This window comes from Aphis gossypii, chromosome 2 (assembly GCF_020184175.1).
Source record: "Aphis gossypii isolate Hap1 chromosome 2, ASM2018417v2, whole genome shotgun sequence".
In the NCBI taxonomy this organism is placed as follows: Eukaryota; Metazoa; Arthropoda; class Insecta; order Hemiptera; family Aphididae; genus Aphis; species Aphis gossypii.
In genome coordinates, this window is record NC_065531.1 from 16321375 (window position 1) to 16349307 (window position 27933).

Genomic DNA, 27933 nt, shown 5'->3' on the forward strand with positions numbered 1-27933 from the left:
AAGTGAAAATATTACCAAAACGCGTACACAATATATATATATATACAATACAATATATATAAACAACACGAAAAGGGTCTTAAGTTTCCGAGCTTTTGCTTGTTCAAATACTAAATACGCGTACCCTAATATTTACGTGCATCAGTGTAAGTATATTGAAAAGGTTGCCTCAGCAATAATTGTACACCTTTGCCGGACAGAAAAGAGACGGGGAACCGTGGCATTTAGGTTTCAGACCGACGTGTATACGCGGGCCCCGGTGGCGGCCAAAATGTCAGATCGCGCGCACTCACGTCTCCGTAAATGTACTAATGCGCACGATCGGTGCGGATTAGTTGACGGCGGCGGTGACGGCGGCGACGGCGACGACCTATTGCCATTCCCACCGGTCGGGCAACATAACGTATCGTGTTTACACGCGCAGCCCGCGAAGCGACTATCAGACGCACACGTGATTCGGGAATTTTTTTTGTTTTAAAAAAAAATTAATTTTTAAATGTCATAAGTGCTTAGAACTCATCGGACGCAGTATCTGCTCGATAATAAAAACTGCAGACGTGGTGAAATATTTTCGTTCAATTTTTTACGAAAAATTTTGAACCACCATGATTAGAATCGTTCTGATCAATTTCGTTGTACTTGGATTATCCTGCAGTCTTGCAATGGCGGGTAAGTCAGTTTTATCGTATTGACATAGGTAGTCGTTTCTGTGCCAGGGCGAAGAGCCCTTCGCTCAGATACCCGGATTTTATTTTTTCATAATATAATATAGGTAGTAGGTACACGTATACAGACAAACTAATAATTTTCAGTTGTGAATTTTCAAACGATTATTTAGATTTAGATACCGATATTTTAAACTGATTAAAGTTCATCAATATTTGAAAAATTACAACCATTATTTTATTCGGTGTTCAAATTGCATTTTGATTATCTCGATGATATTGGGTGACATACTGACATCTTATTCATTATAATATGTATTGACCGTATCCGTCTTATGCTAATGCTCGTAATATAGTAAGTTTTAAATTCAGAATAATCCATTTTACTTTTTTCAATATAAGGGTGAATTACCTATTATCAAGCCTTAAGGTAAAATAATTTATAAATATATTAATATCGATAGTAAATACTATCAATATGGATACTTCTATATGGCGATATAAATTATAAGTTTACGTAGATTTTTTTATATTTTAATTTTAAAGTGAATTTTGAATATTTTAAAGTAGATATACAAAAAATGTACAATTATTTTAAAATGCTCATAACTTGTTTCAAATATTCTTAATTATTTCTTAATATATAAAAAGGTCTGGTTCGAAGGGCCTAGATAATATCTGTTCTTTTAAATTTGACAATACATTCAATATCATTATAATATTATGTTATTTGATATATAAGTTAATTAATTGTTTTGCATGTCAATAAATACCTTATAAAAGTTAACCTTAATTCAGTAATTATATTATATTTACTAGGTAATTAAACTTATACAAATAATTACCAAAATTTTAATGTTTAGTCAGCACTGCATTTAATTATTTTTTTATTTTTCCTTAATTTAATTAATCTACAATCTTAGATCACACAAATTTGTACTTTTCATATTTCCAGCAAGTCCTAAGAATGGTCCTGCGTACACATCAAATTATACTCATAAAAATGATAAGTCTAAAATAAAACTCCGCTGGACGTGAGATCTTATGTATGTGCAGGAGTTGTCGTTATTATATATTGTTAAATTATTAAACTATTACGAGGGTCATAAATAAAGTAACATAAAAAATTAATGTTATACCGACAACAGATAATAAACGTGGTTGTGTAAAGCACAAGACACGTGTACTTTTAAAGATGTTAAATTGTATACACGTTACTTATAGGCCATATTATTTTAATACTTAGTAACAATATTTATATAATTTAATATTATAAACATCAATAAAATCGTCGGACGTATAAAAATCTGAAAAAAACAAAGTAAGTAATAAATAAATGGAAAATCAAGGTGCGTGACTTTTTTTCCGTCACTAAAATTTAAATGAGGAAAATTCTTTGTAAGCACAAACAAAACTTAAGTTGTTGCGCTTTGAAGGGTGTATGCTGTGCATACGCTCGATAGAAAAATAGGACGTAGAAATTTTATTAAAAAAAAAAAATTATTTCATTATAAATTGACACATTTTATAAGTCTCTTTATATATATATATATATATACAAGAACATAACTAAACTGAATACCAACTAACAGAAAGCGTGATACATAGTAATAACATGATATAATAAAATAAAAATATATGTTGAATATAAGCTATTTTGTTGGGCTTATTTATTGCTGTTGTAGTATAGACGTTTTTTTAATCACATATGATATGCATTGGCGCAATTCTATCCAAGGTAGAATCTATGTAAAGATCTTTATGGATATAGTAAGAAATTCTTATTTAATAACCAAAATACATGAATCATTAAATAATACGAATATAATATCATATTATAATAATAAATCATATAATTTATACTTATTAGATATTTTCAAAACAAATCAATTTCTTATGATCTAATGCGACCGTAGGTATTAAGTTTTTTTTTTATTATGATAATTATATTGTGGAGTTATATTTCGGTTTATAAATATATGATATAGATTTGTATATCGATTATGTTAAATACTTGTTATAACTTAATTTTTTACTCTTCGCGTGACTAAAATGGATTAAACACCATTGTGAACAGGTCACCAAGTACAGTTTACACACTGCACTTTACAACAATAAACTTTAATTTAATTAACGATTATAAATTCGATTTTAGATTATGATATTAACTCTGATTATGGTAAGTTTTCTCATCTACATTGATGTATTAGTTCAGGGTCTCCAAACTACGGTTAACAAAAATTACCCAACGTATTAAGCGTTAATAAGAATTTTTAAAAAGGAAACCAATTTATTTGGGTCGTCCACTGGTGAATATTATTGAATAAACTTAATTTATCGATTTTGTTAATTTTTTTCTCAGTTAATGTAAACTTAAAACGATCGATGTTAAGAAAAAAAAACAATATTCTCCTTTAAATTAATTCTTATGTTTGATTTTTTAAGGAATGAAATTATTCGAAATAAAATCGTTTTATATTATAATATAAGACCTTAATATTTATAATATTTATTTAAATTACCCCGATTTTAATTTTTTTTAATTTCTATAGTCATTAAACATCAGAGAAGTAAAATATATCTGACAATTATTTTTATCTTAACAAGGTACATTCAAAACTTATTACGCTAAATCATACGTCTTATTTTATTTATTACATTCAAGTCTTTCATAGTAGTAGTTTAAAATAATCGTATGTAAAATTAAATATTTAAAATACAACTTTGTTAGTAAAATATGTTTTATATAGGTATTCGTTTTTTTTTTTTTGAAAAGCTTTATGAAATAATTTATTATTTCAATATTTTATTTATATTTTCATTACACCACATATAAGCATATTATTTATAGTTATTCGTTAAAATGATTGATCTACACATAAATGCATAATCATAATAATTTTAGGTAGCTGCCGTTATTATTATTCAATGTCTAACACCGCAATTTACAATAAGCTTTGATTTTTTTCTACATCCATATAACTGTATAATTTGATTGTATTTTTATATTTTTAGTTTTTCAGAAAATCTAATTCATAAAATTCGGTTTTATTTATAAATATATTAATGTATAAGTCATTTAACAAAGTTTAAGATATTTAAAATAATTTTTAACCTTTGAATATTTCATGTCAGAATATAATTGTATAATATACTTAAATATAGAAGCATATTAAACAAGATTGCACAACATTTCCATAATTTTATTAGAAAGTATTGAACAGCATTTCTTCATCTTTTATCGCTAAGTTATTTAAAAAAATCACAAATCAAAGTTTTTAAGACCGAAACCTGTGATAAATATTTATAAATAGATTTATTTGAATTATATAATATGACAAATTAAAACGTATTAACAACTAGAAAATTTTTCTAATGATCATTGAGGTAATGTAATGACTAATAAGTAACAGAATACATTTCATTGTGAAACCAATATACAACAAATAGCGCTGTTTTATATATAGATATATTACATTTTAATACAAATTATTTTATATTATTGTAATGCCTATTTATATATTTTTGGGGAAATGTTATAAATATTAATTTCATAGATTATTCAGCCTTTCTTCAACTTCTTTGTTTAGATATAAGCCACTTATTCAAATTATTTAAGCCAAACTTCAAATTTATACTTGTGATAAATTGTGTTAAAATATGTCCGTGTTGGGTTTTGAAGTTATAATTAAGACTTAAAATTAAATTAAAAACATCCAGTAGGTAGTTTAGATAAAACATTTGTTTTAATTAGGTGCTTCAAGTTTCAACTATATCATAATTGTTTAATTTTCAAACCGTTTTTTTGAAATTTATACATTTAAAAATATATAATTGAACATTAAATAATGACTTATTGACTTACATTAAGAACTTAAGGATTTTAGATTTTTAGATAGAATATTCTATACATAATACATATGTGTTTAAATTGAGATAAGTCCATCAATATAATATTACATTGGCTTTTTTAAAATCTTATATTGACACGCATCGGTATTTTTATGTAATCAAACAATTCATACACCAATAATAAATTATTTGAATATACATTTTCTTATTTTCAAATACCTATATTATAAAACGAATACTACTATTAATACTATTTATGAAATAAATAAATAATAATTCTTGAAAATTTCGGAAAATTGCATATTATAATATGTAACCATTATTCTTTACTATGTAAAAATCGATCTCTGTGACATAACAAAGAATGTAATTTATAACAATAATATGATTTATCAAATCGGTCTAAGTTTAAAAAAAAAATCTGTCGTATCAGATCTCTCAGCGAGACTTTTTCAATTTACGCAAATCGACAAGTCAATGCGTGTACATAAAATACATAAGTTAGTTTATATATTAACAAACTGTAAATAGGACACTTTTTCGTATCAATGATTTGAACCTTTGACATAACACTTATTTTTAGAAAATGTGATCAAATCATTTAAATTGATTAATATTATTCTAAGAGTTGTACATCACGTACTATTTATAAATATGTATATTGTATAGTTTAAAAACCTAACGGTTTTTTCGAGTCAACGAAAATAGTATAAACAATATTTATATTAAATTTCACAATTTTTACAATATTTTTTACTACCTATGGTACAAATTTAACATGTCTTCAGTGACATTCTATAATATATTATATTCTGTGATCCCTCGAACGCGTACAATATTTACATTGTTTACTGCAGAAACGACTAAGCTGTAGTGTAAAAAAACAACACGTTGCTGATCCTTATTTGTTTGCCATCAAACGGAGCTTGCACATGTCAAAAAACATCGGTCCGCAGTCACACATATACATATTATATATATTGCATGTTGTATAGGATATGATATTACTCGTATATATAAATATATGTAAAATTTATATCTCCAGTTGTATTTATTGACAAGCCAATTATAGTTATTATTATTATTATAGGTTTGTGTTTATACATATTGCGGTCAATAATATTTATGTAGGTAATAACAGCGTAATTGATACTTCGCGTTTAACGTACATGCGTATGTTTTTGGATATCGACTCAGTTGTACGTAAAATGTGTATTATAATTTATTATTAATTATTATATCATAATATGGCTTCTGAATGTATGCGACCAACTCTTATTTATCCCATGATCATACTAGAGCTATCAACGTTCAGGGAAATGACTTTTTCGGCCAAACTCTATGTTAATTACGTATTACTGTGAGTAGGTAACTATATAGGTCTGTTCGGAGCTGTGTTTAACTCTTCGTCTCTTCGTCGTCGTTGGTTCGGAAAAATTAATAATATCTGCTTGCATATAAATATATATATATATATATATAGTTTTTGTCTATACAGCGTGATAATTATAAAGTTTACTGGGCACATTGTTGAAAAAGTGATCAAAGTTTTCATTTTTAGAACTTATGCGCTCTAATATTTTGACTAAACGAGTAATGCTGTTGTTAAAAACTCCAAGAAAAAGTTCTTAGTATTAGTTGAAGGTGTATAATGAGAGATAATAATCGAGATGTGACACTATAATTAAAAATATGTAATGTTTATATTTGTTCTTGTTTTTGTAACTAACTTTTTGTGTCAATGCAGTATAATATTCTTATATTATGTACCATTGAAATATGAATATCGACAAAATTATATATGTATTTGTTTTAAATGGGATTTCTTAATTGATTCTATTTGTATAAATTTAGTATGTACATTATACATATAGCTGAAATATAATTTTATCAGTATAAGACTGTATACATAGCCACATAAGTCAAATATCAAACACCAAATTACTGTTTAATTTGGACAAAAATATTTGCATTACTTAGTACTTACTTGTGCAACGTGTATACCTACTATTCTTACCACTTAGTATATTAGTTGATTAAACACATTATTATATTATTAATGAAAATGAGAATCCTTAATTTTGATTCCATTAAACAGTGTACAAAAACAAGCGGATTTTCAATTATTTTAAACTCTGATACTCGTATTTAATAAATTAAATTATTAAATTTCTTAGGCAACTACAACAACTACTGTAGTATAATATGTTTTTTCATAATGAATATTCTATTGCGAGCTATGAATTACTTACGAAAGTATATATATGAATAGATCACGTGTTCAGGATGTCAGAAAGTTAAGCTCCAGACTTGGTTATATACGTATACTTTAAAAACTATATAGTCGCTAAACTCGTACATTGCACATATTATATTACTAAGTAATAAACAATTTTCAAGGAAAATAAATGAGTTTGGATTCAAACTTATTTTTTCTTTTTGAAAACCTAGTATCGTGGTTTTTAATCCATAAACAGTTTCTAAAAGAAATGTATTTAAAATATAATATATTATGTATATTATAATGCATAATATAATATGCAGCTGTTTGTGAAAGCACTATTTTTTTTTCAAATGAAACAGATAAGCTTTTTTATTACTTTGCCTTTTAGGAAAAATTTCTTGACCACATTTTCCGTATGGTTTTCAAGCTTTTATCCAGTCAATGACATCATCGAGATGATGGCAATAGAATAATCGTATAGAAATGAAGAAGCGATGGTTTATAGCAGTGGTGAATTGTGGAAGTAGAGTCTGTAAAGAGCTGGACATGGTAAAATATATTGAGTAACCAAGACGTTGTTGTAATACTTGATGTCATGAAAGGTGGGGATGATTTCACTGGAGTTGCAACTGTGCAAGAGATTTTACTAGAAGTTTATCGTGCATAATCTATCACAAGAATTCTGGTGAATTTATAAGGAGATTTATCAAGTATACCAATATGATGCCATGCCATTGACAGAATATTTTCTGGAAGTATACTTATTGCCGCAATTACCGTTATAATACAACAACTAGGTATAGGTAAGAATAAGCCGTAAAGATAACATAGTATACCGTGTACCTAATATACATCTATATATTAATGTGAATTTTGTCATCGTGCTGCAGTTGTTCGCGTTGGTGTATCCATTTATGTGATTTTTATATTTATTATTTCTATTTTTCTTTTGTCAGCAAGTTCGTTGATAATGCCAAAGACGTTAGCGTTATTGTCGTTCTCGTTGTATGTTTTTAGCAAAGTGAAAATTGTTCTTACAGTGGTATAGTAAAAAAAAAAATGTATTTCTATTATGTATGTATAGTTACTACTTTTTTAGGTGTGATGTGTAGAAAGTTTTTTACGAAACTTTTAGATGTATAGAATTTAATCTAGATGACAAACTTTGAAGATGTCATTATTTTATTTCCAATGCATATCACATATTAGGTATATAGTTATTATCGAGTGTATTATGTATAGGTAAAAATAATTAAATCAAAAATAATAATTAGATTTTGGTGGTAATAAAAAAAAAAAAAAAACATTATTCCTAAAGACTGCAAGGCATATTCATTTTTAACTAGATAAAATATAGATGATTCTCGAAGATGATCTAAATTGTGCTTAAGTATGTTTAAACTTCAAAACACTCTAAACTATGAACGTATATAAAGTTATATAAACCGATCCTATAATTATTCATTGTTCAACATAATAAAATTAATAATATGTATGATTCCTTTTACTTATTTCAGTATTTTACTCGTACTTCCATACTTTTTGGACTTATTCAAGCAAATGGTTTTATTGGTTTTTAATAAATATATCATCTAGTTGTATACTAAACGTTATATATAATGATTATTGAATATAACATCTATTCACAAAATCTTAAAAACTAATAAAGGGAATATAATATTATTATGATCTTAAACTTTAAAATAATAGTTATTTTTTCCCAACATTAATTCTTAATAATTCAATAAATTCGATCAGTGTACCTCGTGAAAACTATAAAATTTAAATTAATTTTAAAATGTATTGGCCATTAGATTTTATACACACACGTATTGAAATTAAATAAAAATTTATTAAAGTTTAATATATTTTAAACTGTATGAAATATTAGCTTAGACGTGTTTAAAATGATTGAAAACATAAAACATAATATTATTAATAACTGGTTAATTACAATTTAATTTGTTACTCTGTAATATACATAGTTATGACTTATACACTTTTTTAGTATCTATCTTAAAGTTAATATCATGCATAATATATGTTTAATATATTTTAACTAAAGTAATTGAGATAGTTTAAGTTACTATTAAAATTAAAATGTATAGTTGTAGAAACATACATTTTTTTAAATAAAAATGAACAACCCTAAGCATTTCATATCCCCAAATGTTTTTTTTTTCTTTTGAAATTTACTTTATTTAATTTTTAATGCATATGTACTTACTACAACTTACTAAATATCTATGTCTACTGGCATCAGTATTTGTTTGCCAAGTGGAAATCTGCAATCAGTTAGATGTTTGGGATGACAATGGATGTAAAAACTTTGTTTACTTTTCCATGCGTGTTTTTTAACTAGCATGCATGGTTGCAAACTAGAAAATCTGTTACCATAGTTACTATACATTTTTATTTTCAACACGATTTGCTTATTTCTTTTCTGCTATAATAAAACGTGATCCACTATTAGGTACTATTATTTTTTCGTAGAATAAATTGTACGCGTTACGGAATACAAATTATTTCTCGAAATCGACATCGAGTACCTTGATATTAGCAACATTTTTTTAAGATTAATATTCGTCTTAAAACATACCCTAAATTTTTCACGAACAGAAAAAAAAAAACCAGAGATGCATGCAAGTGTCATAACTCATAACCAATCTAAGATCGCTGTGCTTAGAACTTTTATAAACAGTCATTCTCGTAGGTATAAACTATTAAAGTTTGAAAAATATGTCTAATGCTTCAAACCCCGGATTTATAAAATCTGCAACAAAACCACGTCAAAACTCAAGAGTTTAACTGTATGGTGAATACCTAAAAGTAATTTGTCATTTAGTTCTTTTTAAAAATATTTTTATTTATTTTGAAATGTTTGGTATGGTGTGTTTTATAATTTTGATGAATATAACAATAATAAATTAAGTATAATTATTGAATAAAATTAAAAAAATCACTTATTTATTACTTTGATAATAAATAATCTAAACTTACTAAATTTCACTCACTTAATAATTATACATTTTTTTATAATATAAAAACAAAAAATGTGTTATTTTTTTTTTTTTTGTTAATGTTTAAAATATTGTGTCGTTTGTGCTAAAAAAGCTAAAATAAAAAATGAATATATTTGCAAGTTTTTAAAGAAATAAAATAACGTGGTCATTGAAGTAACGTTTAAATTTGATTTAAAAATTTCAAAGCCATTAAATTATTATTGTATTCCTTGATATCGATAATAATTGGTTGAATAATAAATTCACAGACAAGAAATTTAAAATAAATGTTTGTAAAAGATGTTAATAAAACAAACGTTGACAAAATAATCGATGGATAAGTTTTTTTTCAAAGAATTATACATGGCGTAATGTACGTGTGAAATTATTTTCTGTGTTCATGTTTAACAGAATTCGAAAGAATAATTCCTTTAAAGCTTATCTTTTCAACTAAAGTTGTATGAGTGATTAAAATACACGGACTGTGCACCGTTGTCCCTTAAACAGTAGCTTTATAGATTAAATCATTCAACTGTTTTGTAAACACTGTCCATTGCTCAATTGTCATTATACGCTACGAATATTTCACAATCTACTTTGGACAATTGTTAATTATTAATTGTCGTTATTGTTTACTTTATATTATCTCGTTATTGACATTTTGTAAGTTATAAGATAAAATATAAGTTGTCCATTTTAAGCTCAAATAACCTAATGACGGTCGACGGACACTATTTACGAGTTGGACAGGCCTTTGTTTTGGGTGTGTGTCCCAGACGAATAAAGGATGTTGCTTAGGTAGGTATTCGGATGAAGAATGTGTTATTACATGTTAGTTAATAATATACTAAATTGTTTTATTACTTTATGTATACTTGAAACGAACCTGAGTAATTCAACTCAGGTTCGTTAGTAAATTTCAGTGTTTATTATAGTTATAAATTATAATATATAATTGATAGTAATGATAACAACAAATTTGCTAAAACTTTATCAAATATATTTTCATTAAAGCGGTTTTATACATTTTCAGGGTCTTTAAACTACATTAATCATTTACACTTTTGTATTTTAAAATAAAAATAATTAGACAAAATTTAAAATAATTTAATAATATTAAAAAATATTTCACATTATAATAGAATCTTTGTAAAATATTTGAAAGAGATACAACGTATCAGCACATAATTTTAGGTCCAAATACAGTTTTATTTGTTGTCGAATTTTTATTGTTATAATTTTAATAATTTTAAATACAATACATTAATATATACATTGAGAAAAAGAAATGATTTATCGATACTTCAATAATTTTACGAAAAGCTAGTTAATCATTATCCAAATTGTTATAAGCGTGTTTTTCATTTTATTTATATAATTTATATTTTCTTCTAGACGAGTAGGAAAAAACATAAATTTCTAAGAAACACGAATAATTATGGTTAGCATTAACGTCCACAAAATCCTAAGTATATGTAATGAAATCTGAAAGCATGAAACATGAACTTGATGAATTTTGATTTTACCTAAATTCCCGTTAAATGCGACCGAATAAATAATACTTGAATATACTTTGAACAATATTTAATGTATATAAAATTTTACTGCCCATTATTAAATATATAAGTTATATTTTATTATATAATATTGAGAATTGTGTACATTGAATTTTAATTTCACATTAAAAAGTTTTATGTTGAATACTGTATTAGTACGTTGAGTTTAATCTGTAATGTTAACGACTGCTTATGAAAGAGTTATTTTTTATTTCATGATTAGGATTTAGATTTATTTTATACATTCCAAAACGCCATTCTATTATTATATGGTATTTATAAAAAATGGTTTTACCAAAATTTAAAAAAAAATTTAATCAAGATTTTCCATAAGTTTAGGTTACAATAATTATAAAAGAAGTTAAATTTTGGTGTATTCAAGCCATTAAAACATAAACCATCTTTTTTACCAACCACTAGAAATTATATCCTATGCTAACAAATCATCTTCGTTCAGAATAGTTTTTTTTATACAATGATACCTATCATTGGATTCAAATTTAACACTCCTATAATATATAATAGTGATCTACTTGGTACCTAATGTACAGCAGGGCAGTACCCACTTACTCGCTTTTTTTTATTAAATCAATTAAAATTTGAAACTTAAAAAGCTGTGTCATAATGTCAATTTTATAATCATATAAACTATTGTCTGCATTTGTTTAATTTACTATTTTAAAAGTTTGGGTATATTTATTTATTAAAAGAAGTTTTTCAAACAAATAACAAAATACATTTACGATACCTATAAACAAAATTATTAAAATTATTTAGTTTCATATTTGTTGCCAAAATTTAAAAAAAAAAATGAAACATACCTATTATAAATAATATACTACATTTTTATAAAGCTTAATCAGAATATCATGAAACCTAGTATTATAAATACAGAATTATTTTTAATTATTTTTATACATGTTGTACCTTACAATATTGTATATTTTTATGTTAAATATTTTGTCCATTTTTTTTTATGTTTTAATTTTTTTGTTTCGTATAAGTAATATGTTATACATTATGAAAGAAAATATATTTTAAAGAAGTACATAACTTAATGAATTTAATGTTTGTTTCTAAATCTAAAATGCATGCATATTAAGTAATTTTATTTAATAATTAACAAATATACTATCAAATCCTTATTGATGTAAAAACATAAAATATTTATCAATATTTTTTTCATATATATTTATATCTAACCTCTGTTACCATGAAAATGAATTTCGAGCACACAAAGACGAAAACGACGGATACTATATATAGTGTATACAGTTTCTATATATTATGTCGTAGTGTAACCAGCTGTGTGTCGTCAGATATAAAGTTATCATCCAACTCGTTCAAAAATATGGTACTTATATTAAGTTATATACGGGTTATTTTTTGTATTGGTCAATCTGATTTTTTCTATGAAAAAACACGAGTGACTTGTTAATATCAGTTTTAATGTTAAAAATATCACTAAATCGGTAGGTTTAAAAAACTCTTACAATATATACTGTATATTATTCCCTAGTGTAATATTGCTATTATTGAATTTCGGTTGGTTTATGAATTTAATATTGAAGTTTGATTCATTCTAAAATATATTATCTACAATGTTTTGGAATCGTCTATTAGTTTAATTTCTAATAATGTAACCAATAATGCTTTAAAAATCAATAGTTAGCAAAGAAATAACTATCAATTGTTTAAAAATACTTAGTGTTCTTTTTATTTTCCAACAATTTGAACTATTGTTGTAATAATAAATAAAAATCACTATTAGGTATAGTAACTAGAACACTAACATTATGAAAGAGTTAATTTATACATAGATTCTTAAGTTTGTGTTTTAAATTTTAAGTATCTATCTTAATAAATGTTTAAATTTTAAAACACTTTGATGTAAGTACTAACACATTCCTTAATATAAAAATAAAAATAATATGAAATAGCTTTTAGATTGGTATATAGTTGTTTTATTTTGCATAATATTGTCTGAAGAGAAATTTAAAATGCAAATTCTAAAATTTCACGAAGAAATTATTCAAAAAGGATATAAATGTGTATTATTAAAGCTTCTATTACAAAGTTTTTTTTTTTGTAGAAGATTAATTTTGTTTTTACACAAACCATATTCTTTAAATGGTTAATAAACCGTAGACTTTTGTGTCGTGAAATGTAGTTACATCAAAACATACAAATTCGCATATTAAAGGCGTTGTATGTATAATAATAATAATAATAATTATTATTATTATTTTAAATGTAATAAGTACATATATTATAATGACAAATTTATTTTAATAATTTACTATTGGGAAATTATGATTAAATTAAACTACTTAAAACTTTTTGAATTTTAATATTGAAAATGTACAAACAAAAATAAATATTACATTTTTGTAAATAATGAATTTGTTGTACTCATATTATACAGAAAGTTTTCAATAACCAGAAATCTCAATTAATTTTACTTTAAAGGATACGTATAGAAATTTTATATCATGACGTAGGGAAGATATTAAAGAATAATTTACATATTTTATTTTAAAATTATATTAAGGAATAATAATATTTTCTAAAAAGTTTTATCAACACATTGGATTCTGCTTAATTTGGGCAAGTTGAGACCAGCCTTATTTGCCCATATTAAGCGGTTAACCATAAAATCGAAATTAGTTCAAAAACACAAAAATGTATACCTAATATCAAAAGAGTTATTATTTTTCACATTTGAACTATACAATTGAAAAAAATATGAAATTACTACATAAATAAAACTGAATATAACATACTAAATAAAATTGCTATTTTGAGGTGGAACTGTGGAAGGCGTAAAAACATTAAGGTTTAAATGTTTATGCTTTTTATTACTATCTCATAGATCCAAAAAACCCAATTATATAAGTCGTTTTTAAATACATATTATGTGTACATTCTAAAGTTTTGATAAAATAAAAACTGCCCACATAATCCGAGTGGAGTGCTCATTTTATGCGGTTTTTTTAACATAAGTTAAATGCATTTGTATTGGCACCAGACCATTTTGCCCATTTTACGCGGATGCCATATTAATCAGTGCCCACATTAGGCGGAATCCACTGTATTTATATTTTTAATTCTTGAGCAACTGTTTTTAAATTTAAAAGTTTTATTAAGTGATATTTTTTTTCTGTGTATAATTAATGATTATTATGTTCTAGATATAATGTTCCAATTTATATGGGATCATGATCTCAGTTGATTTTCGTGTTCATTAAAAAAATTAAATTTTTATAATTTTTTTGGGTTTTTCTCTTTCTTTTCTGATATTAATTTTAAAATCATAATCTTAAACACATTATTTTTCATAAAAATAATAATGTATTTTATTTATAGAAATATATATATATAATATATATATACTGCTGACCCCGTGTACTTCGTTGCACGTTAAAAAATGCCAATTCTATAATATGATTCATACTTTGTATAATTTGTTATATTATAATATTTGGTTTAATGGTGTTCAAAACTTAAACATTTTCATTGACCATTTTGAATCTCAAAACATTTGTACAAGTACCGCTTTAAAATACGAATTCTGTAAAATTCTTTCTTAGGTATTACTCATTAACTCTGTGGTACGAATTAACCGTATAAATTGCAAGCAGCAATCTATCGTTATTCAGACTCTACATTTATCAGTTTGTGAGTTAGTAAGGTTATATTATAACTATTCTACTTGGCGTTGCCCGTAGAAGTGAGCAGTATATTATCAGGTAAGAAATCCACCACAGGTGGATTGCAAACCCCACGAGATGTGTACCTAAGTTTATAATTACTAACCCTTAAAATTCAAGGTTTTATTAATTGTATTTTTTACTTGATTCAACATATAGTGAATTAGATATAATAATGTGCCATCTGGTTGTTTTTGATATAGTTGGTATAACAACATGACTTATGTGTTGACACACTCACCACTTTATTATTACAACTAATATTAATATTATTACTAAAAACCAATAGCACAATAAATAACAATTTCCGCCTTATATCTCAAAATCCCCGTTTGAGCACATCCCTTGCTAGTATAGGACCTAGTGGTATAAAAAATAGTTTACATTACTTTCTGAGACCTACTTAATTTACCTACCTAATTTCATGAAAATCGGTAAAGCCGTTTCGAAGGAGTTTGATAACAAACATTTTCAATGTTATTGTGACACGAGATTTTTATACATTAGATATATTAATTATCGATCTATAGAACTGTATTAATAGACAGTCATTTACTTAATTCAAATATTTTCATTTAAAATTTAATTCATTTACTTACCTACACTTAATTATAGAAAACTTAACGTACAAATTATAAAAATAGTTTTTAGAATCTTGTGTTTTCCTTGCATTAAATTGTAATAAGTAATAACTAATCGTTAATATAATCCGTTTTATATAAATAAAAAATATAATATACTATTTTATTTTCGTTTAAGTTTATATAATATATATTTTACTTTCAATATAGCACGTCTATGTGTATCTATTGGTTATTGTAACAATCTATTTTTTGGTGCGGCGTATGGCACAAATTTACAATCACATCGGAAAAATATATTTTAGTCACGTAATTGACAAATCGTTTCATTCCCCTGAATGGCTGAGTAGGAACATATTATGCATTATATAAAAATAATAAACTGTAGAATTGTTGTTATTAATATTTTATATTGATACTGAAAAATTTGTACCTAAGGGAAAAAATAAACTCAAGTAGTTGACTTAAAAAAATAAATAAATTTTTTGATTCTACTCTGATAAAAGGTCATAATTATGTATGTTTACAAAATTATAGTAAATAAATAAACCTTTTTGAGAATAAAATATGATAAAATTATATATTATGATTGAAGTTTATTAGAGTCATTGAGTTAATAAATGAAGTATATTGAGCAACTTATACGAATAATACTTATAAGTAAAACTACAATAATTTATCTTAGGGGGAAATTTTTTTTATTTTATTTTAATAATGTATTATATTATGGTAGTGACAAAATACCTAACACAGTGATTTTTTTTAACAGCAAACACTCATTATTTTAAAAAGTATTGACGTTTTTAAAATATATTTTTAAATTACTACCAAATTGTTTTTTTAGAAACTTTTTTAAGTATTTAATACTTATACAACTAAACGTATAAACTATTTAACTACTTTTTCGAAATTTTATTTAACATTTACATACCACTTGTATCCATAAACAAATTAAATTCAACAGGTAGTAAATTGGTAATAGGATATAATTAAATAATCAATATTGATTTTATAAAATATTAAGAGTTGATATTTTATATATATTATATAATTTTATATTATTAACTGTAGAAATACAAGATCTATGAATACAAATATTTTTAAAAACTAAATAGATAATTAAAAAATAAACAATATTTCAGCCTTAGACTATATAAAAATTATTTCTTAAAAATTAATGTTACGCATGTAGTGGAAATTATTGACTAAAAAATGTAAGGTATGATTTAAATCATATTATACATTTTGTAAAAAAAAAAACAATAATAACATTGTAATTGCGAATCAGACGGTGGAAAAATATGTGGAGAAAATGATGAAATAAATAAAATACTGACCAGAAAATATCGTGGTTATCCACTCGCAGCAAGTATACCGTAAACATTATGATTTCGCTATACTTACCACGGTTCGGCGGTTGGATTGCGTGGATTTAGAACTTCTTAGGATTTTTCCGGTGACTTCAAGTACCAATTTTGAAATGACATCGATTGCGAATTTCATAAAGAACTTCTATAAACTCGAGGCCTTCTTGGCGTTTGCAATGTTTACTGACGTTTAATCGGCCGTTTACCAAAAAGATAAATAGAATTGTCCTTTTATCAAACATTGCCAACGTTTTCCACTGTTAAATTTTCTCACAGTAATCTTGAACGAGGCGACAGTCAAGTATATTATTATAATATACTAGTGACGAACTAATGATTACGATTTTTTTTATTAATCATCAGTCCTATGACAAAGGTCTTTGTCGTCCCTATTTTACCGAGTATGTCTTTTCACCACAGTCTTATATTAACAATGATTTTCGAGTCGCCATCAAATGTAATTTAATATTTATAGTATTACTATATTATAGTAATAAACCTTTATCTTGCATATACGACCAGATGACAAACCATGACACTTGTTTCTATACAATTATGATAGATAGGATGTACATCAGTCCCCTATTTTCACAGGTTCCTTACAGCGACAATTCATTCACGTTTCTATATACTTAGAATTATCTTATTTGGGTAATAAATTTGTATACTGTATACAACTTGAAAATATAAATAAAATATTGATCAAATAGTAACAAGATATAATAATAAATTTATAAATTGTTAAAGCTCTCAATGGAAATTTAGCTGATTAATATAATAATAATAAAATGGCTGTTATTAGTGTTCCTGCATTTTAGTTTTCATAAAAGTAACCTGAATTGCAAAAATATAAACTAATAAAAAGACACTCAAACACATTATTTATATTCAATAAAATAAATTTAAATCAGTTTCGATATCAAAAAAAATATATATATATTATATACATATGTCATATATATAATGTTAGACTACCTACGTATCATATTTTGAAAAATATTTTATTCTTGAGTAAAATAACAGTTATTAACAATATATACATGTGTAATAAAACTAATACAAGCTTACTTAGTATGTGTATATTACAAAATATATATAATTTTATGCTTATCAGATATGTATCTATCAAGATACCTTATCTATTTGTATATATTAAATTATATTTCTATTGTTATGCGCTCGAAATAACATAACATTATTATCTTTATATATATTTTAACATCGTATTAAAATGAGCTATGATGGTTAAGAAAACAGATTTCATTATTATTTAAAAATATGTGCCTTATTTTTCACAATTTATAATAATATTATGTATATGTACATATAAGCTGTTTGTATAATCACGATATCATGCTAATTCCTGGTGTTTGTTCAGTTTGTTATTAATAATACGAAGCTATGTATACATAGGATATAATACTAATAATAATATGATATACGATTAAGAATTCGAAAATTTTACAATATTAAACTTATATTTTAAATTCCAAATATAATTAAAAATGTATTATTTTGTATAAGGCAAGTTAATTTGTTATCATACGCATGTAATATACATTTTGTATTTTATAGATTTTATAATTCAAGCAACAATAGTATACCTATTGATTTCAGGCTACTAACCTGAAAAATTACTATATTTTTACACCCATAAAAACTATTATAAAATCTTAACATACACAATTATAATATTTATAAAAGTAATATCACGAATATTACTAAAAAAAATCTTTTTATATCTTCAAGTTAAAAATACAAATACTTAAGATACAAAACAATATAATTAATTATTATGGTATATGACTCCAAAGATATCTTATCTAGCATAACTGAAATACTGTGTAAGATTTGAGATTCAGTTCTTATATATTTTTTATTAAAATTGGAATTTGGAAATCAACAACAAAATAATGAACACTATTTACCTAATAGTATAAAACTATTGATTTTTTATGTTATTGTTATTTCTTACAGAAACAAATTTATTCCAAATGTACGTAAAAATAAATGACAATAGTTTAAGAAAAATACTATTAACCTTTCTTTAAAACCATGTAGGTATGCGAGTATAATTTATTAAAAGATCAAATTATAGAGTTATAATTAATTTTGTATTTATTCAAAAATATAATTATATAATTATATATGTAAATTAATGAATAAACTGATTAATACAATGATATCGGAAATTAGGTTTTAAATTTTTATAAATATCTATTTAACAAACAATTGTATTTAAAATAATCTTGTTAAAATAGAAATTCTGCATTAAAAATTATTTTTTTGATATCCCGAAAAATTACCACATACACATTTCTAACATACGCATTCATTTTAAATTCTTCCATAGGTAATGCATATTGCGTTCTGCACTCACATCTATGGTATATAGAGTGCACTCAAAAATATGGGGTGAAAGGTGTCGTTGATTCGTATTAACATATAATGGCACTCAAAGATTCTGTTTTTCTGCTGTCTATGTACTGTGCACATTACACCATCATTGTCCCATTATCTTATAATATATATATATAGGTATAATTACATACAGCTATAACATGATTTACTCTGCATAGTGTAGCCTTGAAAAAATGCGTTTTACCTGAATTTTTGGTATGTAAATTGCAGGAAATAAATCACTGCAAACGAATCTCGCAATCAAAAGCACGTAATTCGCATGTAAATATATATATACACTACATCAAAACGACCAAAATATATTTGACTCGACACTCACGTGCTTTCATTTTCACAAGCTCATTCTTATATACCTTTACATCACTACGTAGTATAGGAAGTATATAAAGTAGCTAATTAAGTCCAGAGTTTCGTTAGCGGACAATTTACGGTGTGACACTTTACTACATATATGTATTTGTATAAATTAAATTTTATAATAGCATACTGTAAAATAGCATATCTTAGTAAAGGCGTAGTTGTCGTACTGCAATAATTGTAATTTATCATATTGTACCGCACAATAACAAAACGAATAAATACACACCACTGCAGACGAGATATTATAAATGTCTAACATACAGCTATAAAGAAAAATATATAATGGATAAAATTAGTTCGTCGTTAGTCTTCAAAAGTAAATATATATTTGACTTGTGTTTATATACAAGTACACGTGAGCGACACAAATATTTAGATACTATACAGCCTTACGTTGTTCCAATTACAATTTACCAGCGAAAATTTCCATATCTCAGCTTTTACAAACATTATATACATAGAAATAACGACCGGGATCATACTGCATATACGAACAGCCCTAAGAGAAGCAAACGTTGCCTCTAAGTCATCCAGTTTAATGTATTTTTAATTTAAATCGTACACCCTGACAACGTTTATTGTTTAATGCCAGCTATATTTCAAGTTTATAGATATATATAATGTTAACTGATGGTAATTTAGACAATAATAATAAGAATAATAAAAGTGGTATAAATCTTACACAGAACAGTAATGAGACAAGTTAAAAAAAAAAATCGAAAAACAATATAACGAACATTCAGCAGTACAAATTAGAAAAAATAACATTGGACAATAATGGGAAACGAGCAGCATGAATGATTACATGAACAAATAACAAACTTTAAACAATTTCAGTGTAAATGTGTTTGTGCCTCAACTTTATCGTAGTAGGGCCCCTAATATTATTAGAGTAATGGTGAGTACCTATAAACATATAACTTATGAGATTGGAACTGTTTAATTAAAATGCATATGCATTTCCAGTTTACGAAATGTGCAAAACAGAATAAAAATTTGACCAGTTCATGAGATGACCGCTAGACTATACATCCGCCTATGCCCTATTTCATGAACTGAGTAAAAATTTGCCCATTTCGTGTATTGGACAATTTCACAAATAATACAAAACATATTATAAATATTTCTTTATAAAATTATAAGCCATAGATCACCATTGATCACCAGTGGTCGGTTCATACTACATGACCGAATTAATTAAAATAAAATACAAGTATACTAGAATTTTTTATTATTTTTTTCCTAAATAATAAAAACGATAAAATATGAATCAATTTCCAATACAATACCTACAAATACAAACCATCTATTTACAGTACTAAAAAAGTTTATTGTATTCGAATATCTACTGCTTGTATTTGTGGCGTAAGATTAGGTAACGATTAGCTTTTAGTATTATAGGTAATATTGTATATAACATCATAAAGGAATAGTTTAACTGTTTTCTTCTTTGGCATTCTGCCAATTTATCGCAACGGCCATTAAAATTGCACCACTACCGTATCGGCCTCGTTTTCACTTGTCACACAGTATAAAACTACAATCGTTTAATACCTTGCAGTTATGTTCCTGTAAATATAAATGAAATTTTAGAAGAAATAAAAACGTTTAATGTTCATAAAGCGCTTTATCAAAATATTTCCAAGATTATTGTATGATTAAATATTATTTTCCTTTTTCTTTGTTTTATTTCAGAGCAAACACGAAAATTCTACACTTTTCTAAAATACATTGAGGATTATTATCACTGAGGATTGTGTACACAAGTCGATAAATAATTTAAAATTGATTGAAAATTAAAAAATCATTCAATTCAAAGTTAGTTTTATAATAACACAATCTTCAAACAATGTTCAAAATTATTGTCTTTTGGTTTTTAAAAATATCCGTAATACAAAATATGTTATACTGTTTGTTTAATAATGTCAACTCAGACTTATGTTTATCTTAAAATTATTCGAGTTAATAGAGGTATTATTTACTATTTAGTATACACTACACTATAATATTATATTGTTATCAATGTTATCAAAATACAAGTTAAATTAATACAGGTTGACATAATAGCAACTACAACTATAAACAAAATTAAACTTTCATGGAATTTATCAAGAAAATCATCGAAATCAAAAGTTTTCGTCAGAGAGGTTTTAAATAGGTACCTATATTAGTTACTTACTGTGATAAAATTAATACCATCAAACTTTGTCACGTTCTTATTAAATAGAATTATTTATACTATCATCAAATTATATTATAAACAACGAGAAAACATCTAACTACTATCTCAAATCGATAAACAAGTATTTTTTAATCCTACTCGCTTTTCATCGTTTTTAGAGAAATTATCAAAAAAATAATTAATATTATTGTACTCAATCTTATAAATTTGTAATTTATACACAAACATCATTTACAGTAATTACACTTTCGCCATCTATATAAAATATGTATTAATTACTAATTAGTATTATATTTATATAGGTGCTCTTACTACATTTATTCCATGATAATACACGCCCTAATAATTACATAGTATTATAATTTTATTTTTTTATTCCAAATTGTTGATAGAAAGAAAAATATAACTTCGATAAATGAGTATTTAGTGATAATATTATTGTTCTCAAAAAGTTCATCGTATATTTTGAAATAAATTTTCATTTGTTTTCTCCCATCGGTATATAAGTATTATTATGTTCACGCCACGGGATTAATTTGTAATAGATAACTTTAGGTGAAAAAAGGTAGGTATTAGTGGATACGCTCTGCCATACATTAGGTGTCGAGTGGGTCACTATAGGTGTATTAAATTTGAACTCAATGATATATCATTATTCATTGAATAAGAACATTTAAAAAAATTGAATTATTTTAATAATATATATTTATACCATATTATATCAACTTATATAAGACAACATTTAATAACATATTTTTGTTAATACCGTAAAATAGTAAAAATAGATTTATATTACTTATAATTAATAAATAAATAATTATTAAAAATAAATCAAAAATGTTCTTGCCTATAGTAGTTAATTCATCATAATAATATAAAATACATAAAAGTTGAAGTTCCCACAAGTAATGTTTTTAGATTATAAAAAAATAATTAACATAACGTTATTTATCGTTTAAATTATTCCCTATATTATTTGTATTACTTAGATCGAATTATTTAAAATGTGTTAATTATCAAATATTATTCTATTATTATTGTTATCGTTATTACTTAAATTGGACATTGTCCGTATGATTATTAATAAATAAATAAGTAATGTCGTCCAAATTGGAACCTAAAATGTCTATAAAAAATAGTTGTCTTTAAACATTTTTAAATTTTATAGTTTTAGTATGAACTTCTTTTAAGAATCTTGTATAAAACTTTTGAAATATAAGTTTTTATGAATTTTTAACTTTAATAGTTTGTAATATTTTGTGATTTTGACGAAATTCGTCAAAATCCAAACTTAAATGTATATATATATATATAAATTACCTATATATTTTTACGTATACCCATACTTTTTATGCAGTATACGAAAACCTTTTTTGGGATCTTGTATTCAATTTTCAAGTATTTTAACACATGTGAATAATTTTAAATCGACATTTATAGAAAAAAAAAATTTAATGTATCTATAAATGCCTGTAAATAATTCAGTTTTTAAAAAAATGAAAATAATAATTTTAACACTTTTAAAATGTCAAATATGTATTATTATTATTTTTTTCTTTGAAATACAATAAAATACCAAAATCTGTTTGATATAAAAAAAAAACATTATTATGAATTTTCTAATTACAGAATAATTTACTAATTTTCACGATTTTTATGAATTTTATCAACATTCTAATTAAAAACGCTTATAAATATACAGTATTTTCATTATTATAATAACTGAGAAATTTTTCAACTTCTGAGGATCTTTTATTAAATTTACAAGCATTTCTATTGGTACAGCAAATAACTTTTAAGAGACATTTACAAAACAATGTTTTACATTTATATATATTAATAGTTTTAAAAATAGCCAAATTATTTTTATAATTCTATCATAAATAAAAACTGATAACCCAAACATTTGCTGGAAAATTCATGTATCTACACTCTACAGTTATTGTTTTTGAGTTACTTCAAAAAACAATATCGATTTTGTCGAAAATTGGATTTGTCTAAAAATTCCCATTTTTCCTTAATTTTATTATTATTTTTTTTTTTTTTGCAGTTATAAAAATAACTACTACCCATTAGATCAAATTTAATAATCAAAACCATCCCCATTTTTTAAAGCCAAAACAGTTTATTGTCAACTTATCATTTACTCATCCCCCCCAAAAAAAAAACACATGATAAAATCAATATATTCAATGCTCAGCTCAGAATCTAAAATATGTAATCACTAATCATAAAAATAAAAATTAATATACTATTTCAATATTTTTAACCATTGTGTTTTAACGTATAGTCAGGTTAGGTTATTTTATGGAACTATAAGTTAGTACGTACAGAACCTATCTACAAACGTTTTGTGATATAGTACAATAAATATTATTGAACCATAAAAATAATCAAATACATGAGAACTATATATTGCTGGTAGCAGTGGTAGGCGACACAATACGATCAATGCACACAACTAAAGTCTTTTCGATAATTTGATCTATAGAAACCGACACATAATAATATACGCATTCATCATTTGTTTTTAAACGAGTCACAAATCAACGTTATACATTTTACACAACAATATGACGACTAAAGTACGTATCAAAATATCTCTGTTACCTATATTTATGCATAATATCAGCACAGCTGTTAGTATTGTACATTTATATATTCTGTGAAATCGCCTCGGCATAACAAGAAAAATGTCCACGTTTTATAAATGTGACATTGTGTATAATTTTGTCATTATAAACAATTGGTGGAAAGGGTAAAAAAAAAAAGAAAAACAGACGCCACGGGTATAATTTATATAAGACTTAACTGTTACCGTACATTATGTAATATGTATGAAACGCCAAATAAGAAACCGGTAAAGTGTAAAATTAAAATGTATATACAGTTATAATGTATACAAAAAAATTTGGTGGCAGGTGCATAGTATAATACTATAATATACGTTTATAAAGTTATGTTTCGCTTTCCGCTTCATCCCGCAAACTGCGCGTCTCGCATTTTCAATAATAATAATATAAAATATATGAGTAGTAATTTGACTTCGGATGATTATTTATGGTGATTCGATACTGTCCACGTTTTTTTCCGCAGCGTGTTATATCTGATCATAACGAGTTCTTACTTCATTCCGAGTGATCCCTTTTATTTTATTTTTTTATATATGATACGTCATGCAACCCGGATAATCTAATACAACTTCCCGTTTTGCACAATATACATTTCAGTTATTTTAATTTAATTACAAGAACTTACCTTTTTGCCGTTATACCCATGTCAAAAAGATTGTAACGAACCAGAAATAACAACAAAAAGAAAAACTTGACCATTTTAAATTAACATTTAGTTTTAGAAAGAAAAAAATAATGACAATATTACCGTTGTTTTGTAATTAAAAACGATTAAAATAACAACTATGTATTGGTTTTTAATAACTAATAAGATAATAATAATAAAAGCACACTAATTAATCGTTTCGTTTTTGATAACCTCGAAGAAAATATTATACTTAATCGTAAATTCAGAAATCTTAAGCGCAGATTAAAATGATAACCGATTCGGTCATTTTAAAATTTGAAAATTGATGATTTATTGTTTAAAAATAAATTACTAATGATAAAATATATTATTTTTAAATGTAAGTCGTTGTACTTAATTATGTTGTATATAAACTTTGTAACTCTGTAACGTTTTTGCGCATTATATTTTATAATCGAATACGATATAATATTGCTATCATGGAAACGAGTATTCGCATGGAAGGAGCGGTTATAGGTATTTCCAATTTTACTTTCTTCAAATGAGATGTGTTTTCTATTTAAATTATCGCAGTCTGAAATATTCATGATTGTTAACGGTGTAACGTTATAAGATGCGATAATCCGATGTTCAGTGGATAAAAATTTGATACATACCAATCCGCAATAAATGTAGAGTTAATCGGCTTCATAAGTATTTTTCTGGATTTATCTTATACGTGACACTGCTCGACGATCAATTGGCCATTGGCCACATATAGGTACGTATTATATATTGAATATTAATAAATGTTCTGTATTGCTGGTGTATGAACTGTTAAATATTGAAATACATTTGTGCGGTGCGTGACTAGTTAAGTCTGTGTCCCGATTCGATCGTGTCGACTGTTGAAATTATTCATCGTATGTTACAAAGCGATACGAAATTCAATTTGTTTTATGCATTTCAATCGTAAAATTATAGTATAGTTCAGCGTTAAAGATAGACTGTGGTAGGTACGTGTATCCCTTTCATTGGCCATTTTCCACCATATCATCATTATATATTTTATTAATACATTTAAAATCGTAAAATATCACCTGTCATATTTTATAAACGAAAATTCCTTTTTTTTCAATAATTATTTTACAGCAGTGTCTGATAACACGTGATTGGAGTTACTCAGAAAGAAAATTTCCATTAAAAAAAAAGAAAACTTAAATGTTAAAATATAATAAATTATACTGCGTTACTTAAGAATATTAAATATCTCTTAATTTAATATCGAAATAAGTAATGTAAATATGTACATAAGCTATACAATATTATAATATTGTAATGATATGCGTTATAAGTACTATAAAACGTGATCCTTTAAATATACCACCATACTTCCTTTATTCAAATTCTGATTTGAGATTTTCAAATATTAACGTCAAATTGTTAAAAAAAAATGTTTCAAATTAAATGGTTCACTAAAATTTAATTTAGGGCCAATAAATCATGCAAAGGGTCAAATGAGCACATTAATGGTTCATTTAATTTTTAGAGAATGGTCGTGCAATCAGGCATTTGATTTATATACTATTTAAAGAGTGACCCGTAGTGTAACAAAGTTCTTTTCCCAAACGAGAATTTATTAAACTTTTTTACTGCAAATTGTTTAAAAATTCGATGATTCTTTTTTATAAATGTTGATGTATCTAAATCGAAATTTTAACGACTTGTTTCTGGGTAAATCATCGCCCTTTGTATATTACGTGTAAATGTATACTATCAGATAGAAATTATTTCCTATCATTCATGCTCGGTGTGTCGTTTACTATTGTTCGCAATGCACCCGCAGCTTTAGCGTTTATATTATTATGTCTCGGACTTTATATAGACTCTTTATTGTATAGCTCACTGCGTCGTAATAATTTATTTATAACGTCACAGCGGACAGTGATAAAGTCGGTGGCAAATTGCAAATTGTAAAAAAGCAAAAACAATCTAAATGCGTGTACAATTGTGTATAATATGATGATGTTTTTAATTACACACCAAAAAGTTGTTATTAAATTTAATCACGCCCCTAGGGCAAAGAAAACGTTACTGTGACACTATATAAATGCGGTTGAATATTATTATACGTATGTCGTATATTTAGACGTATTATGAAATATCTTAAATTTCACTGCGGCGCTAATAATTCGGAAATTAAATCCACCGTAAACTGCTTACTCGTCGATGTACGTGTGTGAGATAAAGTACATATACTATATACTATATAGTCTGTACGGTGTGTATAATATGTATATAAACATATTTATATGAATATAGCGAGTGGTTGAAGGGTGTAGGCGCAGTCACTGGAATGAATGGCATAAGATTGAGCCCCGAGGTACGAGGATCTACACTCAACTATACAGAGTGATTCTAGCTTGCTCATCCTCATTTCCCTTCAATAATACAGTTATTTAAAATCCGATTTTTTGAGCTTTTATACATATTTTAGACTATATTTTAAAATTCTTGACATTTTTGTACTATTTAACGAGTGTCCCGTGGAGACACGAATTTCTGTTTTTTCATATGATAACCCCCTCCTTTTTAAATTTTTTTTTAATTGATGACCTATAAAAACCAAAATTGGAAAATATAATTTTAAGTTATTCAACTTTGTGTACTAATTATTTGTCTATGATAATGGGTTTTGAAAACATGAGAGCTTTGTTTGGTAATTTAAAAATATTTATAATTTATAATAATGTTTCATTATTTATTATTTATT

The 27933-nt window shown here is 25.2% G+C and overlaps 1 protein-coding gene across 1 annotated transcript in view; it reads left to right on the forward strand.

The window, feature by feature from the left end:
- The first annotated feature begins 350 nt into the window (after positions 1–350).
- The window catches only part of LOC114125945 (uncharacterized), a 56322-nt gene continuing 28739 nt past the window's right edge, over positions 351–27933 (forward strand). Inside the window, exon 1 of the mRNA XM_027989781.2 lies at positions 351–669. Coding sequence (XP_027845582.2) covers positions 606–669 — 64 coding nt within the window. The 5' untranslated portion in view covers positions 351–605. The remainder of the gene's footprint in view (positions 670–27933) is intronic.